The 17,596-nt window shown below is 40.0% G+C and overlaps 1 protein-coding gene across 1 annotated transcript; it reads right to left on the bottom strand.

Annotated features, from left to right (window-relative positions):
* Positions 1 to 2,667: 2,667 nt before the first annotated feature.
* Positions 2,668 to 16,141, bottom strand: ppef1 (protein phosphatase, EF-hand calcium binding domain 1). Its single transcript, XM_036541082.1, has 18 exons — positions 16,065 to 16,141; positions 13,488 to 13,615; positions 12,623 to 12,655; positions 11,217 to 11,344; positions 10,701 to 10,761; positions 8,400 to 8,569; positions 8,007 to 8,121; positions 6,832 to 6,878; positions 6,464 to 6,630; positions 6,303 to 6,339; positions 5,924 to 6,073; positions 5,276 to 5,608; positions 4,866 to 5,051; positions 4,576 to 4,718; positions 4,236 to 4,342; positions 3,541 to 3,704; positions 3,246 to 3,330; positions 2,668 to 2,867 (listed from the first exon to the last, which is right to left on the bottom strand). Exons 2-18 carry the CDS (start codon positions 13,540 to 13,542, stop codon positions 2,668 to 2,670), a joined length of 2,181 nt encoding a protein of 726 aa, XP_036396975.1. The 5' UTR covers positions 13,543 to 13,615; positions 16,065 to 16,141.
* Between the last annotated feature and the right edge of the window lie 1,455 nt (positions 16,142 to 17,596).

The following is a 17,596-nucleotide window of genomic DNA, read 5'->3' as shown; positions in this document are numbered from 1 at the left end:
ACATGGTTTTGAGACAAAACCATAAGAAAGATAGTAATTGAATTGACAGGCTACTAGGTTATTGATGTTTGTGCAGGTTTCCTTGCATAATCCTGTAAGAAAATGATTTATATGTTGGTTTTGGGGTCTTTTTTTTTTTCTTCTTCCTGTTTTTCTTCCTCATGTAATACATGAGAGCGCTTGGTCAGATTATGGGAATTTACTATACTATGGTACTACGGTAGCCATGGTTGGAAAAAGAATTCTTAAATCTTTAATTGCTGAAAGCCATGACCAATATGGTCACTAAATTTATTTTGCACTGAACATTTTTTATGGCATTGATTGTTTCATTTCATATTGGTGCTGTTATCAGACATCAGATGTGCATGTGCACATACCTGTCAAAAGTGGCTCCAGTGCAAAATCAGCCAAGCCCTTTATGGTCACAGGAACATTTCACAGCTTTGCTTCATCAAGCTCGGAGTGTTGATTGGTATCCACATGTGTGTGAAGTACCTTTTGTCACTATTAGTCATGTCCACAACAGACACCCAGCAAGGCTTCCACAGGTTAGTAACTTGACAGAACTTCACTCATTCGCCTCAGGTTTTGCACATTCTGTGGGCAGGTGCTGAAGTGGTGGTCATGGGTCATATTCACTGAGCGTTCTCAGCCACCCCTTATATGGCAAGTGTTACTATTGTGTCTAGATATGTAGTATTTTATTTATTTTATTTTTAACAACATTCTTGTGTAAACTGTATTATCATTTGCTTGTTTCAGTAATAGTTGCCACATTGAAAGAAGCCATTGTTGAAGTCCAGAGCAATAAGAGACACGCTCATTTTTACTGGGATTAATATGGTAAAAGGTTGAAAACACAGAATTTGCTACAAAAAATTTAATGAAGGCAGAACTATAAATCCTTCAAAATACCTACAACCACTGTAACCTGAGCTGACTGACTGCCAGCTAAAATCTCTTATTCAGTAATCAGTAACAGTTGATTGCTGAATTTGAATGTTTCAAAGATGGCAAACTAAATTGTAAAACTACTTTCTACCACTATTTTTTCCAAAATATATGACTGTGCTCTCTAAATGCCAGCATATAAGCAAACAGACATTTGTGCCAGTCTGATTTTTGCCATTTTTTAAAATTGATTGCCAGTTCAGAAAAGATCCTAAAATAATCACCTGATTGTTTCATGGTTTCAGTTGGGTTTTTATATGGTTGAACCACTACACTAGACCCAGCTGCAATAGTTAATTTTCAGAACTCATTAATACCTAACATAATATGTCATACCTAATATTTGGTGAAGGTATATATGGATATGTTTCTGTCTGTAAATCATGCTTGTGTTTATGTATTGTGTGCGTGCATATTCATAGGTGCATGAATGGGTGTGCATGGATGTTTATGTATGAATTATGAACAATGTTACATGCAATATTAAAAACTGTTTGTTTCATCTGTATATGTACTTATATTACATTTTGTGTTAAAGCGTCCCTCTTACGCAACACTAGTAGCATCCACTCATCTCACAAATGTCTCCACATGTTGAGTCTCACTTTCACACATTTCCTGATTCCTCATGTCGTACTTTGTATTTGGTAACTTCATGTGTAATTTAATTTCCTTTTTCTTTCATTTATTGATGAAAACATGTTTTGTATATTCACTTTACATGAATAGGAAATGCCTAATTATGTACACATGACACTTTTTCTTCAGACGTTAATCCCTACCTGATAGCATCCTCCACCAGATTTTACATCTATATACACACACAACATCCTGTTTTTGTTTATTTTGAATTTGTTGGTCCCAGCTTGTCCAAAAACATTCTTTTTGTATCCTACTTTCCACCTGTGTCTAAATGATCCTTTGTGTTCTATACACAGATGTCATTGTAGGCTTTTGTGGAGACTGCAGAGCAACTGCTACAGTACCTCTAAGAGAAAAGTACAGTTGACCACATGCTTGGCTGCTATGCAAAACAGCCCGTGGTAACTTCTGTACTGGTTACACCCATGCTACTTTCATGGTCAAAGGTCAAAAATGACTGGAATGATGAACATAATGTGACAGAGGAACACAGTAAGTTCAAAGAAACGGGTACTATAACAACATATTTAAGCAGTGAAAATGAGCAGACACTGGTTATAGCATCCAAAATATACTTGCACATTTAAGCAGTGGACGTGAATGGACACTGCTTGGTTATAGTAGCAGAAGTGACTTATTTTGTTTATAGCTGACAAGAGTGTAGACCTCAAGGACCAGGGGTGACAAACACTGCCAAAACTGCACTCACACTTCAAGCTTACCTTCAACACACACATTCAAAAATTGACAGCAGACAAAGTACAATTTAATCTGTTTTGTGATTAAACAGAGTTCATTTAAGATTTTTGGTTTACCTGTACATTTGAAAAACAGATTTTCACACATATATATATTTACAAAGGTTTTTAATGTTTCTGCCACAGGAAGTATGGATTCCTGGTGATCTGTACTGAGGCCTGAGATCATGACAGACCTCTGAAGACTCCGGAGTGATTCATACTGAATGCAGAGAATGGCAGCATCTTCTGTGTCCACTATTGTTTTCAGTAATAAGTGTTTGCCTTACTCAGTCTTAATAGTTCCAGTGACTCCTGCACCAAATGCCCTACGTCACCCCTGCTGCTGGTCCTTGGTGTCCAGCCGGTGCACCACCCTGAAGGCCTCCAGGAACTCGTTGAAGTCGATGCTGCCATCCTTGTTGAAGTCAATGCTGCGAGCCAGGTCATCGATGGCACTGTCTTCTATGGGTACTCTCAGATGGGAGCTGAAAAGATTCCAAGTCTGACGGAACTCTTCGATAGAGATCAGACCTGAGTGTGGGGCAAGGGGGTGGAGACACATTGCTGAAACAGCACTCTGGAGAGATTCTGCCCCACATATTTAACCTGGATCAATAGCTGCCTTTTGCACAAAATGGTTTGGATTAGAATTAGGGCAGGGTAGACTGATTTTGGATCAGCAGAAAGCAGAAAGTACCCAGAGCAGACACAATACCTAAATGTAGCCATTTTACATGCAGATCAGTACAAACATCTATGACTAAGCATTTCACGGTCAACAGTCTACCACTTCCAACAGTTCAAACTTGATAAAAGATAATCAAACTCAAAAATGAGAAAATTAAACCTGGAAGTCCTGCTCAAGTTCAAAAGTAGAGAAAAGGAGAGAATGTATTGTATTACACATACCTGAATGGTCTTTGTCAATGATATTGAATATGATCTCAAGGTCAGTCCGGTATCTGTACAATGTTTCTGCAAGGTTTTGTGTAACCTAAAACAAGTCAAAGGTGATAGCACTGAATATGATTTTCTTCTGTAAATACCATAACACACAGCAACCCTACTCATCTTTGCAGAAATTGTATATTACTTTGTGTATGTGTTAGATTAAAAAGTTAAAACTAAATGAAATGACCCAGTAATGCTTTTGGAATCTCTGGTGATGGCTCCCCATTGAGATAGTGTAGGTTCTGGTTCTGACCTGGGGTATAGACTGGCCCAGGCAAATGTCATCAAAGCAGGACAAGTACTCCACACTGCCATCCAGGGCAAGGCGTGCCAGCCGTGGCCTCAGGGTCCGCCAGGGCAGGTCCATCCTCAGCACTGATTCCACAGCCTGGGCCCACTCACTGGTGGAGATCTTGCCTAGAAGAAGGGGTACATCCCCAAGAACTGTCTACTAAAGTCCCATGCTGTCCAAAAAGATCGCCTGTACATCCACATTGCATACACACTCCGTTAAGGTCATTCATTGTATTATGTGACTACCATGTCTCAGGATGTGTCAGCGTAGGACAGCACATCACTTACTGATGTCAGGGTAGATGGTCTCTCTAAAAATGCTCTCTTCCCTATGAATCATCCACAGTTCTCTAGCATTACACTGCAAACATGCTATCACCTGTTCCTTCTGCTGTCAGCTCTCCAAGGGTCTTTACCAAGTGATTAAACCATAAACCACACTAAAGTGGTATACCGTTCTGCTTTGTCATTGCACTACAACAGCCTCAACAAGAGTCATCTGTAAACTGACACCATACAACACTGAAACACACGAAAAAGCAGCCACACCAGTTCTTCACAGGAGTCTGAATAAATATGTTTAGTAAAGTTTATGGAGCTTCACGGGACAAGGCTGCCCAGAATATCTGGATCAGAGAGGGACCGAAAACTCACCTGTGTTGTATTTGTCATACTGTTGAAAGGCAACCATCAGCTCCGAGCGGTGGGTAAACAACTTCTCCTTCAGGGCCTTCAGAGCTGAGCCCTCAGCCACACTCACTCTGTGGAGAGACCACCCCCACACAAACTGTCACAACACTCAGAGAGCAAGTCTATCATGCACACCGCTGCACACATGTCCTGCTACGCAGAAGGAAAACAAGAGATGTCTAAAACATGAATGTATTATTATAACTGCCACATTTATCAAGTTAATAACCACGCTTGTGATCTGCTTCAAATTACTGTATTTTTCATTTAGAGATTTCAAAGGTTCAGTACCAAATTGACCAACCTCTGGTGTAGTGTGAGCTTTCTTGTGCAGTGGCTGACTTGATACTGGAAGAAACGAGGGACCAGGTCTGGGCCCAGCTTGATATAGGCCCCACGGTTGCTGCCTTCCTCATAGTAGTTGGAGGCAGAGAAAATGGTGATCACCTTTAAGACACATAGTCCATGAGCACAGTGACATTCATGTGTTTGCTTGTTATATCCATCACTTTCCCAATGGGTAAGACAAAGTAAAGGTAACAAAAACAAGAGTGATGTTTTACTGCTATCCTCCATGGGCTGCTGTACTTTTACCTGGCCATCGTGGCACACCTCGTAGCCCTCTTGCTTGCACTCGTGGGATCGGATCAAAAGGCTCAGTCCGTTCTTCTTCAGGAGTTTACGGGTCACGTCAGGCCCAAAGTAGCAGCCGCCCCCTCGGAAGGTGTTGGGTGTACAGCCGTTCTGGTTTTTTGGGTCGCTCCACAGCAAATCTACAATCTTTGGACACATTTTTTTTACTATTTAATGGACAGCTAGTTACCATATTCATGAAAAATACATACTATTTGAAAGAAAAAAAAGCTCATTTGACTCAGGTAAGATTTGAGGTAAGATTTGACTTTAGGTAAGATTTGGCTTGCCCGTTTTCTAATAGGAATGGAAAGTGCCAACTGTATGTGAATCATAAATCTTCTGATGAGTGCCAAGGGACCTTCTCTCACCTGCTTCCATTCCACTTCCTCCCTTGGTGGCGTTGGATGCGCAATAGAAACCATGGAGTCCAGGAAGGGCACCTGGGCAACGTGGGTGGGGCTGAGCATGCTGGGAGATAGCTGGGCACGATGCCTGTTGCGAGAAGAGACACGCGGAGAACACAGCGAAGAGGAGGAGGAGGATGAGGAAGATGAGCCACTGCTTTGCCTCATCAGCTGATTTCTCCTTGTCTCAAGGCCTTTGCTCCTGCTGCTCTTAGAGTACAGGCTGTTCAGCTTCCCCCCCTGGACCACCTTGAGGTTGTCAACACTGCTCCTGGGCAGCCTGAGAGCAGACTTTACCTGCAGGACGAGAACATTGGTGAACTCCATAAGTCAGCTAAGGTGGTACTATGAGAAAATACAACTCAGGGCAAGCATTTGCTTGATATGCCCAACTAAGTACTTGATCTTTTCGATCATGTTTAGATTTAACTAGGAAAAGTTAACTTTTCCTGAAATGTGAAATAACAATGTGAGTTAAACTACCAAAATGTTTTTTTTAAATCCCAGACAACAGCCCTCATGCTATATACAGCATATATGAAGTAACATCTGAGTAGATGATATGGCAGTCTCTAATGTCAGATCCACTGTGCATATAAATGCCATGCTCACCTTGTGTCTCTCTATGGAGCCCAGAAAGTCCAGATCAGTCATGTCAGAGATGCCTCCATGGACAATGAGCACCTTGCTGTCAATCACCGTTGCCACAGGCAACAGGCTGAAGATGTCTTGCAGCAGCTGCAGGATATCTCTCCCATGAGTCTACAGCAGATAGAACAACTGTTTCACGACATGCTGCAGTGATGAGAGGACTCCACTATATGGCAACATGCACTGGCACTGTGTGGGCAAAGGTGTATCATATAATTGATATTGACAGATCAACATTTATGTTTTAAAACAGTATGGAATTACTTCTACAGAAATGAAATTACAGCACAGACTAATATAATCATAATCACTTAATGCTGTGTAAAAAACACAACTGTACCTTATATTTCTGCATAACTTCTTTTGTAAATCCATACCTGAAATAAATATGGTGCACAGCACTAGATCAGAACAGTAGTTGAATCAGTCACTGGCAGTATTTACCACTGGCACAACATGTGTTGTCCATTTTTTGGGGGGTTTGGAAGGTGACCGTAGTACCTCAGGTTCATGATGTGGTCCTCATGGTTCCCCCGATTCAGGTGCATGTGGTCTGGATACAGGAGGAGGAAGGCAAACAGGATGATGATGATCTCCATCGATTTCTTCCCTCGGTCCACAAAGTCTCCATTGAACAAATACGGGTTTTCAGCAGAAGGAAGCCCATTCTGAAAAAATACAGTATAAAAATTAACTAAGATGATGCACCTAGGTTCACCTGAGATGATAACCCCGAGCATGGAAGTAAACTAAAAGATACTGTGGTGATGGAATTTAGCTGAGCGGTATGTTATTTGTTCATTAAACAAAACAAAACAAAACAAATTGATAAATGGCATCCCATTAACAATGAAGCAGTGTGACATTACCTTATAGAATATGAGCAGTAAATCATCAAGCCTTCCATGCAAATCTCCTAGACAAAACAAGTGTTGGAATGAACCAACAAAAGAAGAATGAATTTTCAATCTCAAGTAAAATAACATGATGTTTCAGCATTACTCCAGTGTTACCTTTCTATCAGGAAATGCAAAGTCTGAAGAAGGGAAATTTTTGGGTAAGATGCAACTGTAGCCAGCCTGTCTGGACATGAGTTTGTGACCCTCACAACAATACGGCACAACCACATCGAACAATAGATGAGATAAGCTCACTGTGCTCAAGACCCTAACCGAGCTCTCATCTTACAGTAACTCCTCGGAGTGGTATCACTGTTCATACTAAGCACTACTACTCCGCTGGGTTAATTTCCATCAAAGAGCTGGACCAAAAAAGGAAAGGGGTGGGGAGGATTCACAAATTCAGTATTTTCTTTGTTATGTTTTTTTTTTCCCCTCACTCTATCTCAAGCATGCTCGAGGCTGATAAGATGCAGGTACACGGTAAGGAGGCAATTGAGGGGGAATGAAGTGGCCTTAAGAGCACAAGTAAACAAGCACTTAGGTCTGTTTCAGCAGCTCCTTCACAGGATAATCACAGTGTTCTTGCATCCCCCTGATTTCCGTGCCCAGGCTAAGCTGCGCGATGTTCCCTGCAGCCACCAAAAAACACGGTGACATTTAGGTCAAAATTCAATCCAACCACAATGTGGTTTGTCCACAATTTTTATTCATCAATCAAGCAAGGGTTGTGGGGTTTTCACCTGAATTCAAGCCTTTGCAATAAGGAACCTAAGCCAATTTTCATATACAAGTAAGAGGACTCACAATGAATGATCAAAGGTAACAAAGCATACCACATAGCAGATGACAGAGTTGATGAGAGAACATTCAAGATCCAATTCAACAGACTACAGGAAAGGGATAGTACTACAATAAACCCATAAATGAGTCAATTAACTTTTATTTATTCTAACTCCCTTTACAATCAAGAATAATATTGTCTGAGTGCTTTACAGTGTGCTGCAGAAAAACAAAGGTTTCAACAACTGTATACCCAAAATGCCAGGGAATCTCCCAAAAAGGAGCAATTCCACCATTTCAAACAGTCACAACATTTATGACAGTCAGCATGTAGCCTCATAGTATTCTAACCAACCACCCACCACAGATTGTGATCTCTTTGGAGTACGATGTCGACAGATGAATGACATTTGGCATCTGTTTTAGGAATTTTTTTGTCTGGTGCAATAACTGCAAGACATATCTGGCATGAAGAGTCTGAAAGGACAGAGTGAAAGTGGTCATCAGATTATTTGACAAAAATTTATCCAGAGTATCTAACAGAGATTATATTTTCATTAACAACCAGTTCATCACCCATATTTACTGAAAAGCATTCAGGTTAAGTAGTTTGTGTGATTAATGACCTACCCAGAATTTGAACTGGCAATGAAATGATTATAAATCCAGCTCTAACTTGCTCTACTCTGCCGTTGCCTCTACCCCTACACACACCCTCCGCTGAAGACCCAGGGGCTGATGGTGAGGCTGCATACCTGCTGTTCCTTGAAAGCACTGAGGAGAGCGTTTGTATCACGCACGCTGAGGGGGAAGGACAAGCGGGGGCCGTTGTACGAGTCGGACACCTCGATCCGCTCATACTCAGCCCACCTCCCCTCCTCCCTCACTGGGTCATCTGAGGGGTCCAGGAGAGGTGAGCTCAGATCTGAAATCAGGAGGGCACATAAAAATCACACAAAATCACGCAAAGCCTTAATTGGTCATTATAGCACATTAAAATGCACCTGTGTTGCTTACCTGGATTCTGAACTATCACTCATCATTGCCATACCCACTGTCATAATTTGATCCTTTTGTATTACAAGTAGCTTTAGTTTCCTAGTTTCCCTAGTTCTTCTGATAGAAAAACCATTACAAAATAAAATTCCAGGCAACAGCTAAGTTGGTATGCAGTAAGCAAAGTAATCAGTAGGTTATTTATTCTCAATTAAACAAACACTTTTGTAGTGACCTGTGATTTAGCCATTACTGCTACTAGCTGAAATCCCCACAATATTGGGGTAATTCCTGACTTTGTTAATGCCACTCCAACACCCAGGACAGCCCTAGAACCTGTAGAGCAAGTCATAATGAGACAACAAAATCCTATGACATGAACTAATGTGAAGCGTAAACCTCCCATTTACCGCAACATCTGAGTGGCAATCTACAATATGCATTTCAGCTAAACATTACCGTTTGTTTACGTCTTATTATCCAGACACAGGTGGATACGCAGACTGCACCCCGTTGTACCATGCTGTGGGATGTTCATGTCCCGTAAATATTAAGCAGCAATTGATGCACAAAGCAACGCAGATGTTAGCACTGAAGAGGACTCAGCAGCAGCTTTGTTCCTGACCAATCTCGAGTGGCTACTTCCCTCTTGAAGCGCTTGCACATTTTCCCCCTGCCATAAACAAGCAGCAGTGCCCCTCATTATTATTCATGTCCATGAGATTGGCATGCAAGAGGGGCTTTCCGGTGGGTATATACACCCCTCCCCCTTGTTTGTACTTCACAATGCATTTCACAGTCTGGTTGAAAACAGCCCAAACAGGCCAAAATGGTCAGTAGATTTAAGATAGATTAAATCTTAACACATCTAATTGAAGTTTCAAATAGATTACGTATTCTGAAAATCAGTGCTTTCATTACATTAAAAATACACTCTTATTTACTCTAAATGTTACAAAAGTCTTGTTAAGGCTTACAAATCACCTATGTTTTCAAACAGCTGAATATTTACTGGCACACTCACGGTTAAATAGCTTGCTCAAGTGTACAACATAACGGCCCATCAGGGGCCTATTTCAGGTTACAGGCCCCGCTCCTTACCATGCAACTGCCCTTGCATATGAAGCATATGGAAAGTTTTAGGATGGTCATATCAAGCACACAAGTCATTTTTAGGAAACCCACCTATAGGCCAGTAACCTTTTTGTGTATTGAAGTATCCTTCATTAGCAGCTCAGCCTTGAACAGCATGCATGTGTTTAGCAATTAGGAATGGAAAGTGTAGGGCATGAGGTAGCAGCAAAGGTCATTTGGAAGACTTTACTCACAGTGGGGAGCAAAAAAAAAACATAAACACAGAATCAACTGACTCCTTTTTGTGGCATGCATAATATTTCACACCTGTGTTCTGACCAAGCAAAAATGAGGAGTTTTTGATGTTCAGGCAAAAATATATAATAAACTATTAAGAAATAATAAAACAAGAAATCCCTCAAATGCCTTCCCTGGTGTTTCTTCTCTGTTCAATGTATGGTGTCAGTTTGCACATGTAGACAGATCCAGCACTAGGAAGACAGGGGTCTCCATTTTACCAGCACAGCAACTGGGATCTCATCAGGTTGCTAAGCAACAGTGCCTCTCCAAATTGTTCTTCAGCATTAATAACAAGAATGGTTGGGTAAGGTTTGAATGGAAAGGCAAACACTAAGACAAAACAGCTCATACGTTGCACAGTTGTGCAAATTTCCTTTTTTTTTCCCCTCAGATAATCAGGTATGATCCAGGCCAATTTAAATTGCTCTTCCACTCAACACTAATCTTTTTTAAAATCATTTCATGATCAATATTATACTCATGCTCAAATAGCCCATAATCTTTTTACCCAAAGACCACCCACTGTTTCTCTAGCTGAAAGCTGGTCTTCAAGCTGTATTCAGTGTACAATAAACAAAATATGTCACATGCTGAAGGGCTCACTTCTCTTAACATTCATGTAGCAGACAGATATACTGACCTGTAACATATAAGACAATTCAACATTGAAATCACTGCTAAATTACCTGGGCCATTCCCATTCAGATGAGCAAAGTTGTCCAACATGAAGCTGAAGAAACTGGAGAGCTATATGAAAATGTTAATTTTATTAATATTAAAATCATTAATAAGCAGTGGCATGTGCTCTAACTTTAAATTCCACACAATTCATGCTAAATTACACTGAACTGTCCCCACACTGGTCAAATGCTCCTATTTGCTCCTATTCACCTATTCATACACAGAACAGAAACTGTACAAAAGGATACCTTTTCTTGAGATAAAGCATGCTGGATCACTTCCTTTTAACTAAGCAGTTGTAGTTAGGTGACTGGCAAGCAGTAACCGCAGACATGACATCCAACCAGTATCTTAGACAAAGTATTCAAACCACATCATTTAATCTGAACATCTTGCATTTGCAAGGTTGTGATCACAAAGCAGTCTTACGCCCCTTACACAACTTGATCATCGACATGATGCAGTCTATGTACTTACGCACTTCACACATCAACCACAGGGCGACGGTATCCTTCACTTACCTGTAGCTGGTCCTGTTCACCGGCATACTCGATAGACTGGAAGATGCTCCAGGTGTACCGGCGCCTCATTTCTAGCCGAGCAATGTAACGCCGGTACCAGCGCTGAATCAAGATGGCTGCCTTCATGGCTACTGGTGACACAGAGGATGCAATGACAGAGCAAGCACATTCAAAATAGCAATTAGTAGGCATACGAATGAATGAGCTGCTAAAACTACACTACGGCATGGTATCCCAATTACTACACCATATGAACATGTTTAAGGACTGCAGTTTAGAAGTGAACGCTTGGACAATGTGAGATGCACACAAAACCCCTTTTGAGGCATAAAAATTCACATCAGATGGAATGGCGCCTGTGACAAGTCAAACAGCACAATCTCCCCACTCTCAGATTCTGACCTCTTCCACATTACCATCACATAATGCAGTTAAGCCTATCACTTAAAAAGGTCACACTGTTCATTGGAGACTGCATCTGGACAATTACTGCCCTCAAGTACAGACAGTATTCAAGGGAAATCCTTGACCTTTCTTGTCTTTTTTTCCCATTTTCCTGTTGTTGGAAAGATTTTGTCATTGTTTCTGTGCCTAGATGTATGCAGTATGTAGGCAACTTTGTCACATTGAGCTGCAAGATAAATTTCTTCTTCAGAGGAAAATAATGTGAAATCGCATCTGAATATAAATCTGGAAAGGACACTTGTAGCAACAGACCCAGAGCCCCAGAAGGTCATCCTCCTCCCCATTCCACTAAATAATGAGCTCACAAGGCATGTTTGTGGTGCAAAGCTTCAGGTTATATCATTTGCAGGACAATGGTAGCATTCTGGTGTATGGTTAATGCATTATGCTGAATGACTAGCTAACATTTTAGCTCTGCCACCAGTATCACTAGTTGTGCAATATTCAACTGCAACATTCAACTATGATTCTTAACAGACACCTTACTGGATGGCAATTTCCATATTTAATACTTTACATATTATATACAGTTATGCAGTTGGATATTTGCTGAAATAATCCAGGCTGATTCCTTGGTCAGAACTCAGATTTAATTTGAGGTTACCACCCCATTCCCCAAAACGGTACTCCACACTGCTACAGTACCTACCTTTAGTGATGCATAAACCTTTGAAGCTAAAGTTTTGAATGAATGTCTATTCTTACGTGCAGCAAAAGTGTCAATGAGACCTACTCTGTTTGACAAAGCAAATGATGTTTATAAAGGAAATACAGAGTCAACCTGTCTGATGAAAGAGTAAGAAAGACTAAGGACAACAGAGAGAGAGAGAGGGAGAGAGAGAGAGAGAGAGAGAGAATAGAATGGTGGGTGGGGAATGGGGGGTGCAAGTGAAGCTCTATGATGTGACCACAGGCAACAGGAGGAAGAGAGAGCTGCTTACTGAGTGCTGGGCTGCTGGCCTTTGTGGACTCATCTGTGTGAGAAGTAATTGAATAAAATCATTTTTGAAAAACATCTCTGGGGGAATGAGAGAAGAGGAAATTAACAAGGCAAAGAAAATCAGCAGGGAAATAAGGGCAAGAGAAATGACTTCAGAATGAACACAGCCCAGTCGAGGGAGACCACAAAACACTAAGGTTCAAGGGTGTAAAAGAAATAAGAAAGTAATTAGTTGTGCTGCAGTTGGAGTAGACATCAAGTAAACGTCCCTTATAAGATTTACATGTGGTTCATGTGTCCAGACAGACACTTGGTACTAAATCCCTGTGACTCTTTTGTAATTTGATAGGACTTATGATATATCATTCCATGTCTCTTGGAAAAATACAACATAAGCACAAGCATAAGAACTGAATTGCAGCCCCAACATTTGTGCAGTGTGAAAAGTCAGTTAGTCTCTTTGTCTAAAATCTGAACAACTTGTTCTTTCTCCACATAAAAAAATCTGATCCGTTAAAAGCACTGAAAATTGATCAAAATGTAGAGGTGCTAACACACACTGTGTACTGAAGGAGCAGAAGGAGCAACTGACTTACAGCAATGTGCAGAAGGTACCCATGTTCCAGTGACATTTGTTGGTCTGCAGGCTACACAGCTTTTCCTGCACACAAGGCAGGACTCCACACATACCCACATACCCAAACTGTATAAAACTATAGATTTTGAGAAGTTACCACTCAGTAATAAGAGATCATGGGTGAATATATATTTCTGATATTTATACAGAGCTTTCCACAGCACCACATATTATCATTTCATTCAAACAAACCAGCCACAGGACAGAGAGAAATCTCTCATTCAGTCACCTTTCTCCCATGTCTTCCCCTGGTCCTCAGTTGCGATGGAGGTTCCACATCCCATGTCTATGGTGGTAGACTGTTCATGATCATGTATCTAGCCTGAGAGATGTCTATGGTGGCTGATTGGCAGAGTCCTGGAGGGACATGAAAATCATGAAAGTTATCAGAGGGGGGTTTCTTCCATGCCCTCTTAAAAGGCCATCATCAAAACAGCTGGTTACTATGTTTGCAAGGGCAGATAAAGGCAATAAGAACTTTATTTTAACTTTAAGAGATAAAACAGACATCAGCCAAATCTGCAAACGAGACTAAACATGAACTATGAACAGTATCTTAACTAGTAAACTAAATCACTGAAAATGATTTACAGCCTGAGAGAGGCAAGAGAAACTGCTCCTCATCATTTCACTGAGCACTGCTGTGCTCATGATCATATCTATGGTCGTAACGCTACATGCATACTGAATACAGGGAAATATGTAAGCCACATTCTCCTGTTGGTGCAGATACTCTTCAATGTAGATTCTTTTCAGACTTTGATTGTATGTGGGATCAAATTGTATGATCCCTGCTTCCTTGGAAAAAAATGTGTAAATTTTATGTTAAATGTGGCCAATGACTTGCCACATCCAAACCTATTGGTAGACAGCACATCTGGTAGACAGAACTGTGAGATATAAATGTAGTGTACATTAAAAGATGAAAAACGTTTTGAAAACATTTTAATTTTAATATGAACACTCAATTTGCACCTGATCATTTTACAAAAAGACTGTCGGGTCAGAGTTGTGTTATTGTTCACCATCTCAAAATAATCTTGGTTCCTTCAGTGCTGGTCACACTTGAAATCCAGGCATGTCCTGACAGGAAATAAAAGCGGTTGCATGTTGATGTCACTATGTGTCTAATGTGCCGGGAACAAAGGGCTCATTAGAGTCCCCTTTTACTTTTATCTAGGGGAAAGAGTACCTTTGAAAAGAGGCTTTAATGATGGACTCTGTCTGTGGAACACAGGGAAAAATCAGCAAGCTCTCCTACTGAGAGTACCTGATCTATATCTACTGGACTAAAAGAAAAGCAAACTCATTTTGAAGTGTCTTTGAAATACTAGCTAAGGATACAAAATTTAAAAAAAAAAAAAAGTAAATAAGGATGTGTGAAATCGCAACAAACAAATTACTTACCTAAGTATGAGTCTCGTAATAATGGTCCTTTAGTGATGTAATTCCACCCAAAAAGGGCTAAATTGTGTATTGTGCTTCAAAATGATGCAGATTCAATCTTATAATGCAATTTACCTACTTCAGATGAAATATCAGTTTAGTTGAACATACTGTTTCTCATGGAGTATGCCTGTATACTACAATACTGAAATGAAAACAACAACAAAAGCCCTACTTTTGTCCAATTTGCCTGAAAATTAAACCTAGCAGCTGCAAACTGAATATTTTGCTTGCTAGCTAGCTACCTTATTTTATTTAGTAATGATAGTGTTGTCAGGAAACATAACCAGTACCAGTTTATTAATGTATTAACCAGAAGAGCCCATTCTCCAACAATGATGGCAGTCACAACATGAACAACTCTGAACTTGCAAACTTGGTAACTAAAAAGCCTCAAAATTGAATTTTACTAGCGATCTAACAAATATGGTTTGTAATTAATTACTCTTGCTTGCTAACTAGCTTTAATAATAAGTATGAAGCTGAAGTTACAGGTATGTAAGTATTTCAGATTCTTCAAAGTAGCCCAAAAATATATATTTTTTAAATTAAGATTTTTTTTAAGATGTAAGATTTTTTGAGAAAGAAATTCACACATAAATATAAATAGTAAAGTTGACGTCTGTCTAAGAAACAAATTTCAAAAATTTAAGTCTTTAGATAAAAATGTTTCTGAATGCATGTTTCACATTATCTTAACCTCTGACTGGTACTGTGTACTGTATATTACAAATGTCATTCTCTAATATATGTTTTCATAATGAATAATTTAATGGAAGTGATTATTTCTGTTTCCTTCCACTCAAAGTCCAATTCCAATTCAATATATAAAAATCAACAAGCAACAGTGCGCACGAAAACACTACCCATCTTTTATGGAATGACGTGATCGGCTAAGTTACCATAGATACCTACCAAGGGTACCAAGTGTTTGATACAGCATGACAGACTCCCCAGGGCAAGTAATGGTTTCTCTTAGTTTATGATGTATATCCAATGACAGAATTCCAGGGAGAGCGTGTCAAGCTTTGTTGAAATCAACGCCCAGAAACGGGAAGACAATAATATCCTCGCTTAGAAGTGATGATCATAATCACGAATGTTCCAATTATTTGTTCTATAAACAAACTCTAGAAATAGAGGAAGCTGTAGACATGTCAGTCATTTAGTGCCAAGCCCCCAGTCCTACAACTCCTCCATCAAACGTAAAACAAGAAAAGGACATACGACACTCACTGAACCATTACTTACTACTCCTACAAGAGTAATGTTGCGCACGTTGAGCAGAGTATAACCCACGAAACATATGTATGCCAAAACATGAACAGCATTATTAAACAGACCGATATAAAATACTTACACGTCAAAGTCCAGCGCCAATGCACATTTGAGGGCATCAGTGCAGTTCTGGTCGTGGCTCTAGCCCCAGTACCAAGCGTCATTAATTTTCCTTGCAAAGCAAATGCGGAACTCGCCCCTGCGTTTGTCAGAGATACATGCATCTGTTCTTTGCCAACACGACGCGATAGACTACCAGGACCTGCGAGGTGAAGGACCGGACAGTCGCTTGGCTTGCACGATCCGTCATGGACTATTATTAGGTCTAATTTATTTTCCGGTTTTATTTATTGATTGATTTGCGAGAAACCTGGTATTGTTTAAACACCTGGAAAGAGCCAACTCTCAACCAATCATGTAAGCGCCACAACAAGTGACTGTGCCACAGAGGCACAATGGGAAATTATATTAGTGCATCACCAGGGACAAGGAAAACAAGTATTCGTTGGTCACCAAGGAACGAGAGGTAAACCAGAAGGGAAACGCTAATGAATCTGTGAATAATATATCTTTGCTCTCTACAATGCTCAATTTACATTATGTTCGACTTGGCTTGAGGCTGTGATGATCTACATATACAATAAATAATTCATAGAATAAAGATTCAGAATACACGTGTAGGATCTACCATACTTTATTCCATGTCTGGTTTAAGGAAGTGTTTTACGGTGGAGTATTGTGATGAGATTTAGAAATTTTGCTTTATCTGCTAAACATTACATGCAGAGTGTCTCTCGAAAGATTTCCATTTTCCATTCCAGTTTCCATTTATCCAAGTCCCATTTAAACAATGGCCACTGTGACCAGTTGTAAGTAATACCCATTCATATTATATTTTATGTGGTGAATTAAAATATTTACATTTTGAAGACTGAGGGGGCATATTCATTTGGATATAAATGAGGGTAAAAGCCAACCATGTACGTGTATAATAGCATCAAACTAGGTCTGCAGGTTGGGAACTGCCCCCTGTTGGATTGGTAGGGTACTGTTTCAGATGCTTTAGCAAACATTTTTCAGAGAACTTTATGGATAGAAGAGGGAACAGTCATGGCCTATGTCATAACTTCAGCTCTTTGAGCAAGACACTCTCCACATAAATATATGTTCAATACATAAGGGTGTATGACACCGCATGTGGCATGTTTTGTGGATGCTTTATATATAATTCAGGCTATATAAACCTAAGAAACTAAGAAGTTAGACTGCATAAATAGTCCATATGGACACATGAGGACACTTATGTAAGGTACATCACATGGAGAAGGTCATTACAATCCATGAATTATACATCATATTATATAGTTGTGTGTCTGTGTGTCTTGACAAAATGAGAGTCCTGGGATCAGAGACAAGATACCAGGTATGCATCAGATTCACTGTACATAAAGCACTCATCTGATCACCTTTCAGGTCATAATTGTGATGAAATTAAAAAAATAAAATCAACATTCATTTTCCTGCATTTGCCTTTAAAGATACTAGCAAGAGTCTTCCTAAGGGCCCCTTTCTGTGCTCTACCAATTGAGATTACTGGCTGGGATGAATGGATAC

The sequence above is a fragment of the Megalops cyprinoides genome, chromosome 11 (assembly GCF_013368585.1).
Source record: "Megalops cyprinoides isolate fMegCyp1 chromosome 11, fMegCyp1.pri, whole genome shotgun sequence".
In the NCBI taxonomy this organism is placed as follows: Eukaryota; Metazoa; Chordata; class Actinopteri; order Elopiformes; family Megalopidae; genus Megalops; species Megalops cyprinoides.
Note: the sequence above shows the minus strand (reverse complement) of the source record. Positions and strands in the feature narration are given on the sequence as shown.